Raw genomic sequence first — 19,556 nt, forward strand, 5'->3', positions numbered from 1 at the left:
GTGAATAAATGTAAGAGTTAACTTATAACTGAATGCTGGGACATTAAACCGTGAATGGAAGTTAATAATAATGCATGTCAAAACCAAAAAAAAAAAGAAAGAAAAAATAAAAAAAAATAAAAAAAGAAAAAGCCGGGCGGTGGTGGTGCACGCCTGTAATCCCAGCACTCGGGCGGCAGAGGCAGGCGGATCTCTGTGAGTTAGAGGCCAGCCTTGTCTACCAAGGGAGTTCCAGGACAGGCTCCAAAGCTACAGAGAAACCCTGTCTCGAAAAACCAAAAAAAAGGGGGCTGGAGACATGGCTCAGAGGTTAAGAGCATTGCCTGCTCTTTCAAAGGTCCTGAGTTCAATTCCCAGCAACTACATGGTGGCTCACAACCATCTGTAATGGGGTCTGGTGCCCGCTTCTGGCCTGCAGGCATATACACAGACAGAATATTGTATACATAATAAATAAATATCTAAAATAATAATAATAATAATGCATGTCTGTTACCATGCAAAAGAGGGGTTTTAAAATAGAAAAATAAATCAAAGAAACAGAAAGCAAGAGGCACTTGCAGCGAGCGAGGCAAGGCAGCTGTTGACATGTGGGGTCTATTAGGGCTGCACATACAGGACCACACTGTCACTAGCCTCAAACTCAGAGCAATGCCCTTGCCTCAGCTTCCAGAGCCTAGTATCACAGGCTTGCATGCCATGGTCGGCATCGTGTTACTGCTTTTCGAGGGCCCAATTGAAGCTGAGTTGAAGATCAGTGGAGGACACTGGCACAGCATGTTCAGTGCCCTGCGTTTGGGTCCCAGGATTGGGAAATGTGGTTAATATGTGATATATTTCTTCTGTGAACTTTGAGTACTTTGTCGAAATTTCATCTGTGTGTGCTTTTTGTTCCACAAATGTTTTTCTGTCTGTTTTGGTTTTCTTTCCCTTCCTCTTTAATTTGTCATCCATTATTTTCCTTGTAACCTATTTATTATTGATAAGACTGGAAAATTATCTGTCTTAAGAGGCATGAAAATTAATATTTTTCTAACTGTTGTAGTTTAAATATTTGTTTTTATTTTTGTGGTATGCATGTCTGCATGTACTAATACAGGGGCAGGTGTGGCTATAGATACAAATGGACACAGCCACATAATTTTTACCTGTTCCCCTTCAATTTTTAAATTAAATATTTAACCCTTGCTTTACACTAAACATATAATTCAAATATTAATTATTTCAAATTTCTCATTAGATTATTTATTATCACTGTCTGTCTGTGTGGCATGACGAGGTTATGTGGAGAGGCCAGGGGAGTTGCTTTTCCAACCTCTCTTACATGGGTTCTGGGGATCAAACTCAGGTTGCTGTTCTCATGGTATGCACCTTTAACAGCAGAGCCATTTGGATGGCTCCAAGTCAAAATACTTTAGATGATAAATGTATTTTTTGATTTGTGAAAGTTCCTGTATAACATGCTAAAGTCTTGCATAAAACTAAACTAACTCTAATCAATGACTCAGTGACCAATCACCTTCCCAGTAAGATACAACTGTGACTGGACACTTTAACATACAGCTATTGCTTGCTTTCTCAACCCAACACACACAAGCACGCACACACACTTGTACAGTTTATTTGTGACATGTGTGCCTTCACGACACAGAGTGGAGAGACGGTGGCTCTCACTTGTCAGACACAGGTTGAAAGCTTACCTGAAGTTCTGTGCTGTATCCAAGGGTGACATCACTATGGAACTGGAAAGAAAATGTATAAAAATATTATAGAAAACAAAAAAGACATTATTAAACTCAACCCAAGGGTCTGGAGAGCTGGCTCAGTGGTTAAGAGCACTGGTTGCTCTTCCAGAGGACCTGAGTTCAATTCCCAGCAACCACATGGTGGCTTACAGCCATCTATGGTGGGGATCTGATGCCCTCTTCTGGAATAAAGGAGTACATGCAAATAGAGCAGTAATATAGATAAAATAAATAAATAAAAACCTTTAAAAATGTAATGCAAAGTTTTAGTCCTTGAAAGCTATTTAAGATAATAAAGGAAGACAAGTTAGTAGTTAGTCATCTATAATAATCAAACTTGTAGTCCTGTTAGGTATGTTTTCAAGGTGAAACAGAGAAATTTTTTAGTTAGATAGCTGGTCTTCAAACACTTCTCTTTCGTAAAAGAAAAGGCGAATTCAGGCTTTTGTTTACTACCCGACAAGCAATGAACCCTGGTAGTTCCAGCAGCAGCTGGGACTGGGCTGTAGGCCCAGAGGCCCTCCATGTGGAGGAGGTCTTGGTGCGAGGTAACCTACTAGTTCCACCCCAAAACCTGCTGTTTGCCTATGGCAGGAAGGCAGATGGGAGGCCACTACTTTGTCTCTCTGGATCACAAGCCAAAGCTGTGACTAAATGAGTGGTTCACAGCATCTGAGGTTAAAGGCTATTGAGGAATTCCATACTCTTTGTATAGAGCATTGTAATGGCCAGGAATCCAGATGCCCCACAAAGGTAGGAGGCAGCCTCAGTTCGCTTAATGTAATTCCTTGTCACAGCATTGGCTGGCAGCTCCGCTTCAAATTGCCTTTTTCTCTTGGTTTGCAGAGAACATGAATATGTTTCACATTTGCTACAAAACGATGAGGAAGCCGAGGATAGAGAGTCACTCTGCTCATGGATCACCAGTGCCCTCTGATTACCCGAGGACACAGCTAATAGTGCTGAGCAGCATTCACTACAGTGCTAGTCCACAGTGACAGCAATGACACTCCCAAGGGGCCCCTGGGAAGTGTGGCAGTCCCTGGTTGTGATAATAAGTTAGGGAGCAGGAAAGTTAGACATATTAGATGTCCTGCAAAGTATAATGGAGAACTGTCCACTGCAACTTTAAAACAACCTGCACCCCCTTTCCCGGTCCCAGCATATTTATAAACAGGTGGTTCTCTGCTGCACCTGGGAAGCACCGCTCTAAGGAGTTATGAGAAAAGCCTGATATTTAGATGTTGTTACACAAACAGAAGGTTAACTGGCTTAAGAGATCATGAACTGTTGTAAAGTACTAACTGTGAGCATTCTGCTATCCTAGTCTATTCCATTTGCAACTATGTACTTAGCTGACAAAGCCAGTTGCTGGTGTAATAGGAAACTTGAGATACATTTTAGCAACTAAGAGTAAAGTATGATGCACCTGATGGAACCTGCAGCCGAAAGCAATCTCACTGCTCTTTGCCCACATTGGGTGTTTTTATTTTACTTTGTTGACTGGTTGCTTGCTTGGTTTGACTGGATGAGGTCTCACTCTGAGGCCCACACTACCCTCAAACTTCCTGTCTTTCTGTGGTCACCTCCCCTTCACCAGCTCTGGGGTTACAGATGTGAACCCCATGCCTGGCTCTTACAGGGTTTAAATGTCCCTCTAGTTCTGTAGCACAGTGAGAACTGATCCTGCCCCCAGAGGTCCATCATGTGACTCCAGTTCTTCTGTCCACATCACACTTTCTCCTCCTTAGCCCCTGCCAGAAGAATAGTTTTTATTTTTGTTTTATCCATGAAACAGGGTCTCATGTAGCCCAGAAGGCCTCAGACATACAGCCATAAAGACCTTGAACTCCTTCCTGATCCTCCTTCCTCTATATATCATGTGGTAAGATTATAGGCATGTGCCACCAAGTTTGGTTCTTCTAGTATTTTGTTTTGTTTGTTTGGGTTTTTTTTTTTTTTTACTTTTTTTGTTTGTGTGAGGGTATTTTATGCTTTTTTAAAAAGATGCCAGGCGGTGGTGGCGCATGACTTTAATCCTAGCACTTGGGAGGCAGAGGCAGGTGGATCTCTTTGAGTTCAAGTCCAGCCTGGTCTTCAAGAGCTAGTTCCGGGACAGGCATCAAAGCCACAAGAAATCCTGTCTCGAAAAACCACAAAAAAGTTTTTATTTATTCATTACATATACAGTGTTCCATCTGCCTGTTTGTCAGAAGAGGGGATCATATCTCATAATAGATGGTTGAGAGCCGCCATGTAGGCTGGGAATTGAACTCAGGACCCCTGGAAGAGCAGTCAGTGCTCTTAACCTCTGAGCCATCTCTCCAGGTTCTGTTTGTGCTTTTTATTCATTTGTTTTTTTGAGACAGAGTTTCTTTGTATAATTCTGGCTGTCCTATAACTTGCTCTTTAGACCAGGCTGCCCTTGAAATCACAGAGTTCTGCCTGCCTCTGCCTACTGAGATTAAAGGTCTGTCTCTCCACCATGCTCCCGGCAATCTCTTAGTCTTGCTATGTAGCCTAGGCTGGACTCAAATTTGAAATCCTCCTGCCTCGGCTTCCCAAGTACTAGGATTTCAGACCTGCATCCCTCTGGCTTTTCCTCAGCTCTTTCATCATCCTGACTCTCATGCCTTTCTTAGATCCCAATTCATAAGTCAGTATCCTACCACAGTCATGTGTCTGGCAGAGGCAGGCACCCAAGGACATCTATATTCAAATATATACAGGTCAAGTTCCCAAATCCAAGCGGCTTGGATCATGCTTGTGGAATTCTGAATATATGCACACAACTGATTATCTTTTAGGGACAGAAACTGAGTCTAAGTCCAAAGTTCACTTGTATTTCAGTATATATATGTCATACACAAAAACTGAAAGTAATGTTAAACAAATTTTTAAATAATTTTGTGCAAGCCGGGCGGTGGTGGTGCACGCCTTTAATTCCAGCACTTGGGAGGCAGAGGCAGGCGGATCTCTGTGAGTTCGAGACCAGCCTGGTCTACAAGAGCTATTTCCAGGACAGGCTCCAAAACCACAGAGAAACCTTTTTTCGAAAACCCAAAAAAAAAAAAAATGTGCATTGATCAAAGCTTGTGGACCCTGAGTTATTAGACTTCTGGCATTGGAATCTTACCAACACTCAAAAATTTAGATTTTCTAGCATCCAGAGTTGAGGCTTTCGGATTAAGGATGCTCCACCTATGGTATGCTGTTATAAATGGTTTTATCTTTCTCATATCATCCTTATGGCACTTTAGTACTTTTGGGTTTTTTTTGGGGGGGGGGGTAGTTAGTCCTGGGGACTGAACTGAGGGCCTTTGCAGGTCAGGCTGGTAGTACGTGTGCTGGAAGCTATCCTACGTCATGATGGAAAACACATCACGCAGCACTGACACAGAGCCACTGCCGAGCCTAAGAGAGGCTAGGCGGGGAAGGCATGAGGTGAGAGTGAGGCCACGTACCTGTCCTGGCACAGGGAGATGTAGAGCAGAAGCAACAGCCCAGCCCCAACGATGGTGGCGAGGGAGGACCTCATCCAGGAGCTGAGCTGGCAGAAGTTACAGTAGTGCACCACGGCCACCAGCACCGCAGAGCCCGTGAACATGGTGGACTGCAAGAGAAGGCTCTGTTAGTGGTCTTCCCACCTCCACGGTGCCTCCATCCTGTCCGCAAAAACACCCATGCTCTGTTCGACATCAAGCATCTCTGCTAACACTTGTGATGCCTGAGTGTAGAGTCCCCCAGAGATGCGTGAGTTTGACAGGGGTGCTATCCTGGGAGGTTGTGGAATCTTTGCGAAGTAGAGCCTAGTAGGAGGAAGTGGGTCTCTGGAGGGCATGGCCTTGAGGTTTATGGTCTTTTCCATCTCTGCTTCCTGTCTCTCTGACTGTAAGGAGACATGGAGCCTCAGCTAGAGCCACATCTTGCCCACTATGACACTTTATACCCCGAAGTCCTGAGCCAGAACCAATTCGTTGCCCCTTACAATGTTTCTCATCACACACTGGGTCACGGTGACAAGAAGCAGCCATGAAACATACAGAGGTCTTCCTCTGGGTAACCTACCAGTTTTATATACAGATCACACGTCTGTCCCATAGCGCAGCACATGAGGTTACATGTCCGCACTGCTAGGAGAGTATTCCTCCAGGCATATAAAATAACATCACTTTGACGGATAGAAAAGAGAAGCTGCTTACTGGGGCCCTATCACTATGGGATCAGTCACCTCCTTAGTCCTGCTAAGAGCACTGAGATATGAGCTGATGCTAAGACACAGATGCCCCCTAGTGTGGCATGATTAATGAAAACCAAGAGACAGATACTGGGGTTCAACCCGAAGATCAGAAAAGCAAAGCAGCCAAGTCATAGAGAGCTCCTGCCTTTATGAAATCTTCAGACTGAAAGAGAGTGAGTTCCTGTCTCATCTAACCTTATGTTTCTCTCTGGTGCTGGGACTAAAGGCATGCACCACCACCTGGCCTCTATGGCTAACTAGTCAGGCTGCTTGGATTAAAGGTGTGTGCCACCACTGCCTGGCCTGTATGGCTGACTAGTGTGGCTGTGTGTGTTCTGATCTTCAGGCAAGTTTTATTTATTAAAATACAAATGAAATATCACTACAGCCTGGTAGCTCTTCTCACACTCAGACATACACTGCAGTAGAGCTCAGCCTAAAGGCCAAGAAGCAAATCTTTCCCACAACTAGCTCATTCTTCATGGAGTTAACTCCAAAGCTCCTTCCCAGAGCAGCAGCTGATCCAGGAGCCTGTCAGCAGCTTTATCTTGTGTCAAATGGGCTCATGGGGCAGAAGCCTCTTTATAAAGCCTGAGGTACAAATGTGTGCACTGCTGCAGAGCTGCCTCTCAGTACACCCTTCACATACCATTAGGCTGGGGATGTGACTCCGTGGCAGAACACTTGCCACGTATAAGCAAGGTCTTGGGTCTGAGCCTCAGCATCCCCAAAATTAAAAACAACAGTGTGACAAATGAAAATTATCATAAATAAAAAGGCATGTAAAGACTCCTAGGCTTCCAAACACCATAGCTTGGTCTAGTTTCACCACGCTCAGAACTCCTACATAATCACACAGATGGACAAAGCCATCCAATACCAGGCCTGTTTGCTCTCTGCTATTCACTGAGCTCTGAAAGTGAAAATAAACAACTTCCATGTGATCTTAGCAAAATGGCTGAAAAGGATGGAAGTGAAATCAGAATTGTTCTTTGGGTATACGTCTGCACCACTGTAAGGCCAAAAGGCTGAAGCTCTGAACTACAGGAAGTCGAGATTGTAATTGATCTGAAACTGATGGATACTGAATGAAGCCTTATACCTACTTTTCCGGCATAGCCGCTGGCACAAGCTTTTGGTGTGTGTGTGTGTGTGTGTGTGTGTGTGTGTGTGTGTGTGTGTGTGTGAACACAGGGTGTTGTATATACGGTCTAGACTATCTTCAAATTCTATGTAGTTGAGATGACCCTGAGCTCCTGATGCTCCTGTCTCCACCTTCCAAGTGCTGGGCCACAGGGACATGCCACCACGCCCAGCTCATGCTTTGTGTTTGAGGGGGATGGCTAGAAGCAGCGACAGAAGGTACTCTTTGAGGGCTTGTGTGTCATCCCTATCCCAAGGAATCAGACTTAATGTGAGAGAAGGCACTGGGAAGCCTGGAAAGCACAGAGAGAAGTTGGTATGCTGCTACTTACATGGATGTTTGTCTCAAACTCAGAGGTGATGTGTGAATAGACAGCCAGGGCAGGGAGAGAAACCAGGACGGCCCCTATGCAGTGTCGAGGGAGCCAGCCAGCGATCCATTCCAGCGACCGTTTCGTGCACACCATGACATGCTCTAGGAAGAACACCATTCTGGGACACAGAGGGCAGAGGATCAGGAGAAGAGGGTTAGCACACCGTGTCTCAATTGTCCCATGTTGCAGTTTCTGATGCTCGGAGTGAGGGGTGCATAGGGCAAAAGACTGTACCCCCTAACTTGTCGGTAAGTGAGTGAATGGCTACACCCAGATCTTCAAACCCAACTGTAAAGTCACCTGCTCCATTTGGGCAAAATACACTTATCAAAAACCTCTGTGGGTCTGTGAAAGAACAGGAACAACTCCAAATTAAGCCTCCTGTGGGTCAGGAAGCCCTGAATGGGGCCTATCTGGAGGTGTTCTATGAGCACAACGGGAGAAGGTTGTTGTTAGTAGGCAGGGATAGAGATGCCTTGCCAGGGTCATACAGTGACACTCCACTGGGACCTGCAAAACCACTTCTACCGTGCTTTTGTTTCCCGGATAATCACACAGAAACTATATTAATTACAACACTGTTTGGCCAATGACTCAGGTATATTCCTAGAGAGCTCTTACATCTTAAATTAACCCATTTCTTTTACTCTAAGTATTGCCACAAGGCTGTGGCTTCCAGGTAATGTTCTGGCATCTCTCTCCTTTGGCAGCTACATGGCATCTCCCTGACTCCACCTACTCTCTCTGTATCTTTGTTTGGACTTCCCACCTAGCTTTACTCTGCTAAGCCATTGGCCCAAACAGCTTTATTCATCAACCAATAAAAGCATCACGTACACAGAGGACGTCCCACATCAGGTAAGTGGAAGAGGACACTGGGATCTCAGGATAGAGACTCTCTTTGGCTTATCGCTGGGGGTATGGACGGGCTCACTGCCTTCACCTCTGGTCAGGAACCACTGTGGTGATCAGTAGCACAGGCATCTTGCACATGCCAGAACTTGCACCTTTGACTTTAAACCCAAAACAGCTATATTGGCTATGCTTAGCCAGAGCCATGACCAGCAATTCCCTATTCTCTGGCCATTTCCCACAGAGATTCAAGTACACTTTTAGGATCCCTGGGCTGTTCTGGCTTCCTAAAATCTAAATGAAAACAGGAGCCTTGGAACATCATTGAGAAAAACCACAGATATCCTCACAGGTGAGACTCAGAGCCCAGAGACAGGGGGACAAAGGGAGCTGAGACCCACCAGGAGATGGAAGACTTCACCATGGTTCCAAGATCATACAGTTTTAAGGGAAGGCCAGCTGGTCTCAATGCTTTTCTCAGGGCCGGGGTGGAAGGAGGAGGCTCTGAGCTTCCCTGGGCACCTATGTAACCCACCACATAGAAAAACATCTTTCTGATCTGATATCAGCCTCTTTCCCCAGGGCTGGGGTGGAAGGAGGAGGCTCCGAGCTTCCCTGGGCACCTATGTAACCCACCGCGTAGGTCTTTCTGATCTGGTCTTAGCCTTTGCCACTGTGACACTGCATTGTCCATGTAGGAGGAGTAAAGTGGCCAGCTGGCTCACCAGACTCCTGCAGAGTGCACAGGTAGGAACATGTCTCTGCAGCTAAGCCCAGGTGGGGCTAATTCTTCCAGACTAGATATTAAGGGACAGAAAACATCGATCAAAGAGCTATAGTAAAAAGACATAGAGACCAGGAACTCCAGGCTTTCAACAGAAACCTCAAGGGTTTGGGTGTAGGAGAATATACACAGGCATGAGGAGTTTTGGGGGGGGGGTGACACAAATGTCTTCAAATTACATTGTGATATTTGTACAACTCTTTAAATTCACTCACTTTAAATAAACTCACTGATTTCTACACTTTTTTTGGTAGTGCCAGGTATTGAACCCAGGGCCCTGGCCCCACCACTGGTCTACCCTCCCCAGCCTCTGAATTCTTTATCGGAATGAATGAGTTTATTGCATGTGAACTGTCATAATAAAACTCATTCTATTTTTAATGTTTGGTTTTCTGAGACTGGGTCTCACAAAGCTTAGACTGGTCTTAAACTTGGCAGCTTGCGAAAGAGGACCTTTGACTTCTGGTCCTTCGGCCTCCATTTTCCAAATGCCTGGGCTTACAGGTACGTACCACAATGCCCAGTTACATGTTCATTTAAAAGACAAAAGGAAAACAATCCAGATCTGGTGGTACAGGCACTCAAGAGGCAGAGGCAAGAAGACCAGGAGTTCAATGCTGGCCTAGGCTACTTAGTGAGACCGTCTGAAAATACAAAGAAAAATGACTGGGTGTGTATCTACCTCAGGAGACGACACTTGCCCAGCACGTGTGAGATCCTGGGTTCAATCCCCAGAACCACCGAAACAACAAATACAAAAGAAAGAAAAAGAACATATAGAGGCGGAGGCAGTTGTCGGCCTGAGTTCTGGAGTAGTTCCTGGCAGGATTTGTGTGTGAACCGTTTCTTAGGATGCAGGTGAGTGGGGCTGGAGCAGGGAGCTGCTTGTTGTGGCAGGAGGCTTCGTTCTGAAAGATAATCTAAGCGATGGTGCAGACACATCGTTCCAACTAGGGCTGAGGGCAATCTCAGTAGCTAAGTGGGAACCGCAGGATTGTGGGTAAGAAAGGAAGGAGGTGAGTGTCCCAGCCAGCACACCTTAAAGGAAGGAAAGAGAAACATGGAAGTCTCAGGACCAGAGCTAAGCTGTTTGTTTTTTCTGCTTTGGGGTGTTGCCATTTCTGATTTAGCTCAAGCTCTTGGGGGCAATTATCAGCGGACTTAGCTAGGCTGATGCATGGCAGGGCTGGTCAAGGTAGTAGGACCACTGTCACAGTAGTCAGGAGGAGAGCATCTTTTAGGATGGGGATACTTGGCAAGTGAAAGGCTCTGGGTATCCACACCTACTAGAAACGGCAGAGAGCTATGGGCTTCCTAGAACCTTGGGCTGGCCTTTTGCCTGTTTAAAATGGGCTGCTTTATTTGCTATATGCATAGGTGATTGTCTTGTTCGGTCATCATCACAGAAACGTCCTCCTGCAGTAGACGGGAGCACAGAGACCCACAGATGGACAATGTGAAGAGGATCACTCAGTCCTAAATGAGATGTCTGGGGCTGGAGAGCTGGCTCAGCAGTTAAGAGCAGCAGCTCTTCCAGAGGTCCTGAGTTCAATTCTCAGCACCTCCATGGCGGCTCACAACCATCTGCAATGAGATCTGGTGCCCTCTTCTGACCTGCAGACATGCAGGCAGAATATCTGAACACATAATAAATAAATAAATCTTAAAAAAAAATAAATGGATGTCTTTACAAAACCCCTCTCCTCAAGGGTCATTGAGCTATGTAGAACAGGAAGTGGAAATATCATACGAGCCAGAGAGTATAGACGATTCCAAGAAAACCATGTCTTCCAGATACAACAGGACTGATGCGCATTTGAACTCAGAGAGACTGTGGCAGCCTGCACCATGTGTCCGAGCCAGATGGGATCCCGGATCCCAAAGCTGAGAAGCAGAAGTGGACAGGAGCTCCCATCCCTAACCAAGAAGCTATCTTCAATTGAAAACTGCTTGCAAAGTAAAAATTATTTTCTCCAGGGGAGTCTCATTAGGCATATAAACCACACTTAAGGGTAGGCCCCATGCCCAGCAGTAGATGGCCAACACACAATAAAATCATTGCTACTTTTGTGTTTCTTGTGCTTTCTCTTTCTTTTGGCCTGTTTGTTTTCTAAACAGAAAGAAGAAGGAGGCATGGAGTTGGAATTCGATGGGCTGGGAAGATCTGGGAGGAGACGAAGGAGGGGAAACTGATCAAGAATATATTGTATAAAAATTATTTTCAATTAAAAAAATAAAATGGGCTGTCTGTCTTTTTATTATTGAGCTGTGTGAACTTGGTATGCTATCGGTTTTAGATCCTTGTCACAGATGTGACCTATTATTTCTTCCCACTCTTAGGTGGTTTTTGTTTGTTTTGAGACAGGTCTTGTGTAGCCCAGGTAGCCTTGAACTTGCTGAGTAACCAAGATGGCTTTGAATTTCTGATTCTCCTGCCTCCATCTTCCAAATGCTAGGATTATAGGTGTGTGACACTATGCCAGGTTTCAATGGTATTCTTTTTAACACAACATTTAAGAACCTTTATAAAGTTCAATGTATCTGTTTTTCTGGTGTCATTTCTAAGCAAGTGCTGCCTATTCCAAGCTCAGACATTTGACCCACTTCCTCAGCTGGGCTGGTCTGGCTCCTAGGTTGACAGGGACTTCTGCTCCGCTGCTGCCTGACATGTATTCCTGTTGCTCTTCCTCCTCCCTTTCTTCCTCCTGAATGCCTCACTTCTCATTTAGGAGACCCAGGGTCCATGAGGCATCAGCTGGGCTGCACGGGGACTGACCCTCTGTAGTATCCCACCTGGGTGGAGTGAAGGTCGGTGCCCACAAGGAGGACAGAATGGGGTGAGAGGGAGAAACAGAAGTGCTGTCCTCTTCAGATGCCTGTCCCCTGTGCCAGTTAATCAGTTTTGCCAACTGTGGCGCCAGAAGGGGGAGCTAGAGGCTAAACACTGGAGAGTGACTCCTCCAATTGGTGCATACCTGATGGACACTACTAGGGACAGCACCTCCAGCAGTAGGTCTGCACCAAAGATGGCCAGGGCAGCGGGTGGGGGTGGAGTGGCCGTGGCTCCGTACTTTAGGAAGCAGGTGATGGAGAGGATCAGGAACACCGTGGTGGACAGAAACACATCCAGGAGGGAACTGAAGGTGGCGCTGGCAAAAGTCTTCACAGGAGAATTCTTTATGACCTGTTTAGAGCAGGAAAGGACAGGGATGAATGGACCCACAGACGGCAGGAAGTACAGTGTGAGGGACAAGACCAGGCGCTCCCGACCAGGCAAAGGCTGGTTCATGCTCCAAGTGGATCATCTCCTCGTTACCGCCACATTTAAAGACAAGGCAGAGAGAAGTCAAGAAACGTGCCTAGGATCACACAGCAGCAGACTGAAAGTCAACAGACTCTCAAACACATTTGCAGTCACTTAGAAAGACAAGTCACTGTCCTAGAGACCAAGAGTGCACATCTGGAAAGCCGTAGGTGACGGAGGAGTCCAGTAAATGGATGGACGTGAGGGTCGGCTTCACAGGAAGACAGGCAGATAGGAAAGCAGCAGTAGTGGGGAAGTCTCCAGTCGTGGAATGGGAGCACAGAACCTTTATCAAGAGAGCTTTCCAGGGTGGGGATTATTTGTTGTTCCTCCAGAGGACCTGGGTTTGATTTTCAGCACATATATGATTGTTAAAAACTATAACTCCAGTTCCTAGGGATCCAGTACCCTCTTCTGACCTCCATGGGCACACGTGGTACACACACATATACACACAAAAGCAAACACACAAGAAATAAAATAAATGAATCATTTTTTTAAGGAGATAAAGTCTCTGTGTGTGTGTGTGTGTGTATGTATGTGTGTGTGTGTGTATGTATGTGTGTGTGTGTGTGTGCGCACACGCGTGCTGCTCTGGGCTAGCTGGGTGCTGGGTGTAGGGTGGACATGAAGCAATGCCTGAAGGGAACTGGCAGCCTGACCGTGGAATACCAAGCACAGGAGACAGGGCACTGTGTGATTTACTGAAGAGGCACATGCGTGTTGCCAGGAAATTAGGAGGAGGAAACTGCTACCACAAGATGTATCTAAAACGTGACCAGATCCAGATCCCTGTAGGCCCTCACAGTGGCACCATCTCAGTCAGGAGGAGGCGCCATTGCTCCTTGTGCGCAGATGGAGGCTAAGAGTGGCTACCCCCAGGGACCCCCGGGAACCCAGGAATGAAAGCCAGATAAGCTGACTCCCAAGTGCATCCCAGGTCTGTCTTAGGATGAAGAGAAAATGTGGAGACAGGGGCTGCAGAGAACACAGCACACTGCTGATGGGGCTTTGCATTCAGCCTTGGCAGCAGGGGTCAGGGATGTGGGAGGGAGAGGCCTGTGACCACCTCTCAGCTTAGAACAAGTTCCTTTCAGGTCAAACGGGCTCAGATAGGCCCCAGGAACTGCGCGAGACGGGGAAACGTCAGGACTTGGCCTTGGGGAATGAGAGCCCTGGTCAGCCAGTGCCAAGCCTGACCTCAATGAGCAAAGTGGCATAGGCTCTGCAGATGGCCTCAGCCTGGCCCTAACTTCTGAGGCTCCCTAAAAAGACCCAAGATCTTGGAGGCGAGGCTGCCACAGTGCCTCCTATGCAGAGGCTCGGGTTTGCCACTGCTCTCTCTGGAATCTAGTTACCATTCCGGGGTCTGAGGAGCCAGGGCTTGGGCAGAGAAGACTCAGGTCAGCCATTCTCACCTAAATACCAAGGTCTCCCAACGTTTCCAACTCTCGGTCTAGAGTGCTAAGGCTCAATAATTCTTGCTTTAGGCAAATACCTGCAGGATTTGTGTTTGGAATGTTGGATGACACTCACTGTCCAGTGGGGGACGGACAAGGCAACAATTCTAACCACACAAAGCAAAGACTAGTCATATTCTGTACATCATGGGTTGGACATAATCAAGATGAAGATTTGCCCAATAAGTAAGTGGAAGCTGGATGAAACCCCTCTTGGTCCTGGGTCCAGTGATGGTGCCCTTTTGGCTCTGGGACACTCAAGTCAGGCCAAGGGAAGGAGAGCTCCAGTCAGCTCCAGGTTCCTCCACTCATTCCCTCTGAGCATGCCCGCCGAGTATATCTGCTGTGTGGGCTGTGCTGGGATTTAGATAGCACAGAAACAGAGCTCAGTTAGGTCCAGAAATCATGGGGTTCCAACAAAGGGGTGCACATGAAGAAGAAAGAGGGCGCAGGGAAATAAGAGCCAGCTGGTGTCAAGGATGGCTTCTTGGGGAAAATGATGTGTAGGCTGAGAGGAAAGTTAACCCTTTAACTCAGGGGCACTAAGATGGTGTAAATATGAACCCGTATTCTGGATGGAGGTACAGACCTCCTGATTTTTTTGGTCCTATTTCGGAGGGTTGGAAGTAACAGCACTATGGGGAGAGAAGTGTCACCAAAACCCCAGAACAGGTGTGACCAGGCATCCTTTCAGGGCAGGGGGCAGCTATTAGAAGACCAAAAACATCAGCTATGGAGGAAACAGTCTGGTGGGGTGTGGCATGGCTTTAAGATAAAGGAGCATAAAGAGCCTTGGTTTTCCTTCTGGCAAAGATAAATTCACATACAGTTCCAAAACAGGGCTTCCCGGTTGTGGGAAATCAACACCGGGCTTCATTTTCCTGTCACTTGGTAAAGCACAGACGAACAGTGTTCCATGTGAGGTCCAAGGAAGAACATACCTCTTCCTGGTAGCTGGTTCTGTAGGATCGCTCCAACTCCGGATCCAGGAAGTTCAGGCTGAACTGATTGATGGGTGGCTTGAAGAAATAATCTTTCATCAGGCTGGAAGACACAACCAACGCACCCCGTCAACCAGCAGAATCAGTCTCAGATGCCTCTCCCTGAGCACATCACCAAAGCTACCTCTGAAAGCCACTGCGAGACGGGTGCTGTTTCCATCAGCAGACCTTTAGGAAAGCGCTTTGGGTCTCTAGACACAATCAGACGCTGCTTCCCTCCGTTAGGGATGACAATTCACCACCATCACCACACTCTATTAGACCCTGCTTCAGAACACAGTCCACATATGCAGGACTGCAGGACAGAGAAGGTGGCGCTTTGGTCCTGCGAGACATCTTCTCAGACAGCCAGCAGATCTGGCAGATCTTGTCACTGACAGGCCTTCCACTGATTCGGAGGCATCAAATGAAGACAGTTCCAAAAGCTTCCCGTCATCCAGAATATTGACAGTAATTACACCTCAAATCTAACAGGTTGTTACTACCAGTCGGTGTTTACAGCTGGAGTAATTGTGGGGCTATTGTTAGATACTCAGAGTGCAGGTGAGACCTGAAAAGTGATCGTGCTCAATGATTTTAATAGCTGAGAAATCAAACCTGATTTGTGTGACTCATTTATTCTTTTGTGGACTGTCAGCATATTGTAATGTCCTTGTTATGATCTGGAGAATTACTATCAATTTAAGGGAACACTAGTGTGATTTCAGAAGGTAATATGGATATGGGTATACTCTCTCTCCCATATCCAGTAGCCACCAGCCTGCCATCATGTAAAACAGGAGGAGAGCCTCAGATGTGGTGTACATTGGTGCACTTCCTCCTTTTCTTGCTGCAGACTGGATCCTTTTCTGTGAAGAATATGCAATAACGTATCTTCTCAGACTCAAGAGAGGGATGTCTGACCCTGCATGCTGCTCTGCTGGCCTTTACAATGACAGAGGAAAAACGACACGGCAGCTGGCCTTTACAATGACAGAGGAAAAACGACACGGCAGCTGCACAAGGCTTTTGGTGCCTACACTTCAGCATTCGCGTGGCAGAATCAACACTGTTGACGCTGTTTGGCTGTTCTGAAACTATTGGGAGCTCCTGCTTCTGGGTCTCACAGAAAATATAAAAACAACTGCTTGGAGGCACAGGAGAGTAGTCAGGACAGCTGGCAGGAGAGGGGCACGGCTGGAGAAAGGGAAGGAAGCCAGGTACAGTTCTCACCTTTAACCTTCATTTGGTTTTTCCTAGAGACAGACATGAGTTAGTACCACTGGCTAACCCTCTGATGGAAAAACCTGTAATCCCAGCACTCAGAAGGCCAAGGCAGGAAGACCAAGAGTTTAAGGACACACAGACTATAAATAAGACTGGGGTAGGGGCAGGGAGAAGAGAAAGGAGGAGAGGAAAGGAAGGGGAAGGGGAGGAAAGAGACTGTCCCCTTAAGTACTGGGATCTTGGGTTTGCATCACCATGCCTGGCTCTAGAATCCAGTCTTAATGGCTTTTAAAGCTAGAAAATAGGGACTGGAGAGATGGCTCAGCTGTTCAGAGTACTCACGGTTCTTCTAGGGGACCCAGGTTCAGCTGCCAGCACCCATATGGTGGCTCACAATCATCCACAACCCCCACATCAGAGGATCTGATGTCCCCTCTCACCTCCACATATGTAGTACAATGACACATACGTGCAGGCAAAACGTTCAAACAAATAAGATAAATATTAAAAAATTAAGTTAACCCCAAAATTAGACAATATAGTTTGGGGTGACTACAGATAAAGAATGAGGTTATAAATCCCAGAAAGTAAGAGGCAGGAAAGAGGAAGCCCAGACCCTGCATAAAAATTGTTTTCTTATTTAATTCTGACTCCTGGAATTGCATCTTAATTGCACATGAGAGCTAGACTCCAAGCAGCCCAGTTAGAACATTCGAGTTCAGCTAAGTGAACTGTTTACTGAGACAGAAACTTAGTGTTCTTCAAAGAGATACAATGAAATTCAGATTTTCTAAGGGTCACACACAATGTCAGCACAATCCAATGTTACTAGGCTTGCAAAGAATGGGAAAACACAATCCCACATAAAAGAAGTGCAATCACTGTAGATGAACTCGAGACTAGAGAGAGTCTGGGGTAAGAGGGCAGGGACTGCTAATTCATGCAGTGGAACACATGTAACAGCGAGAGGAGAGGAACAAGTATACACGGCAAGATGTCCTCATTTAAGATGAAACAATTTAACATTAACTAGAAGTCAACAAATACAGCTTAAGGATGGCGTCCAAGTTTAGCTTCAGTTGTCAACCTGAGATAATTCAGAGTTATCTGGGGGATTTTCCTGGGAGATTTACCAGATCAGACTGGCAAATGGCCTGTGGTCTTTAAGGCTGATTTGTGTGGGAGGGCCCAGTCCACTGTGGACAGTGCCACCCCTGGGCAGGTGGTCCTGGGCTGTATGAAAAATATAGCTAAATAAGAGCCAGGGAGTGAGCCAGTGGGCAGCGTTCTTCTAGGGCTTCTGTTCCAGGTGCCTGCCTTGATTTCCTGCCCTGACTTCCCTCTATGGGCTGTGACCTGGAGGTAGAAGATTAAATAAACCCTTTCTACCCCAAGTTGCTTTTGGTCATGGTGTTTATCACCGCATCATAATGGAAACCAGAACAGGTATGAGTTTGTAACTCCTGGAGTTACAACTAAACTATGGTCTGGGTGTCTAGCTACCACTAAACTCCCAGAGTACCCCTGGAGAGTCTAATGCTCTTTGCTCAATAATTGGCAGAACAGCAGAAAACAAGTGAACAAACAGATTATCGGAACAATACTATCAGTCATCTGGACCTAACTGATGCTTATAGATGATTCTGAAAAATAGTTAAGGATCGAAGACACCCAGAATATATATATATATATATATATATATATATATATATATATATATATTGGATATATATATATATTCAAGTGCATATATCTTTGCCACAACAAGCCATATATGAAAATATAAAACAAGTCCCAATTTATATGAAATAACTGAAAATACATAGCGCATGTTCTCAGACAACAGCATTAAATTAAGTATTAATGAAATATCCAAAATCCATTCAGCATGAAAAGAAGCCAGTGTACCTTGGAGAAAAGGGTCATTTCTGAGATAGGGCAGGGAAGGTAAGAAGCAAGCTTGGAACTTCCTGTTGTATTAAAGAGATCACACCAGACAAACGATGGTCCATGTCGAAAGGACCTGCTCACCAGTTTGAAGGGTGTCGCTGGCCAGAGTCAAGCTTTGGAGTGTAGTCAGCACAAGGATGGGGCATAGCAGGAGTGCATGAGTTCAGGGTAACGATGGTGGATAGAGTAGGACCAGGAGGGGAACCTCCTGACAGTGGCTGCTGAACACCCACGGCAGCACTCTGCAAATGGAGCCCACCACTTAACCACCATAGCAAAGACAGCTTCAGGCAAGACTCATCAACAGATGCTGACCTAAGGAAATTTGACAAGAAGTGGGCTAATTCTAAGACCTTCCTTGATTGCCTACAGTCCTAATGAGAAAATAATAACAACAGTTTGGAGAGACTGGGAATACCTCACCCAGTCAAGATGCCTATTAAGGACCAACGGGCATCATATCCTCTGGATGTGACATGGGGAGAAGGGTATGATGAACACCACTCTCATTAGCCTAGCCAGAGAAGCAGAACATGAATCTGACAGGAAGAGTCACAAAATCTAGCATCCAAGTCTTTCTGTAGAAGAGTTGGTCTGAAAGTTTTTCCAATGTTAGTATCAGAACAGACTAAGCAAGACAGCCAAGGGGCTATCTCCGATTTTAAAAGATTCCAGAGGATTGACCAGTAAAAGATGCAACATAGGAGCCTGGATGAGATCCTGGGCCAGAGGGAGAAAGTGCCACCAAAGACGTGACGGATCATTTGACAATCTGCAATATGGACTTAAGGCTAGAAAGAATATTCCTAAGCAACATCCTTATTTTTAGAAATTGCCATACGAAGGGGTAATGACCACACTGTACCCAACATACTTGGCAACTGGTTCAAAAAATACAAAAAGAGAAAGGGAAGGGAAGGGAAGGGAAGGGAAGGGAAGGGAACAGAGGGAGGGGGAGAAAAATGAATGATAAGATAAATACAGACTGGGTGTGGTGGCACCCATGTTTGCTGAAGCAGAGAATCTCTACAAGAGCAAGGCCATTTGAGCTACATAGTAAGTTCTAGGCTAACCAGGACCACACGGTGAGACCCAGAGTCAACCACTGCTCCCCCAAAAGTTGGGGGAGAGTAAATAAGAACACAGTGCAATGATAAAAACACCACAAAACCCATTTCTTCATATGACTCAAAACAATTGATAAAACAATGGGCCGGTGAGATGGCTCCGCAGGTAAGGGATTTGCCACCAAGCCTGACAACCTGCATCTGGCCCTTGACCTGGCCTCCAACATGCATTATACTCACATGCAGGGGCACACGCACAAAAGAAATACAATAATAATAAAGAAAAAATAAAGAAAATTAAAAAATGCCAAAAGATGGTAGATCAGGCAGAGTATATTGTGAATTTCAAGTTTCAAATTACCTCAGAATAAAAATAAAGTAATGTAATTACAACAGAGGACAAACACATGGACTGAGACAGCTCAGAGAA

General features: G+C 45.9%; 1 protein-coding gene across 2 annotated transcripts in view; it reads right to left on the minus strand.

Annotated features, from left to right (window-relative positions):
* Window positions 1-19,556, minus strand: part of Adcy9 (adenylate cyclase 9) — a 124,177-nt gene that overhangs the window by 8,166 nt on the left and 96,455 nt on the right. For both annotated transcript variants that reach the window (XM_005349243.3, XM_026780347.1), the window contains exons 6-10: window positions 14,844-14,946; window positions 12,114-12,322; window positions 7,461-7,620; window positions 5,210-5,358; window positions 1,701-1,742 (exon numbers count right to left, since the gene is read on the minus strand). In XM_005349243.3, coding sequence (XP_005349300.1) covers window positions 1,701-1,742; window positions 5,210-5,358; window positions 7,461-7,620; window positions 12,114-12,322; window positions 14,844-14,946 — 663 coding nt within the window. The remainder of the gene's footprint in view (window positions 1-1,700; window positions 1,743-5,209; window positions 5,359-7,460; window positions 7,621-12,113; window positions 12,323-14,843; window positions 14,947-19,556) is intronic.

This window comes from Microtus ochrogaster, chromosome 7 (assembly GCF_000317375.1).
Source record: "Microtus ochrogaster isolate Prairie Vole_2 chromosome 7, MicOch1.0, whole genome shotgun sequence".
Classification (NCBI taxonomy): Eukaryota; Metazoa; Chordata; class Mammalia; order Rodentia; family Cricetidae; genus Microtus; species Microtus ochrogaster.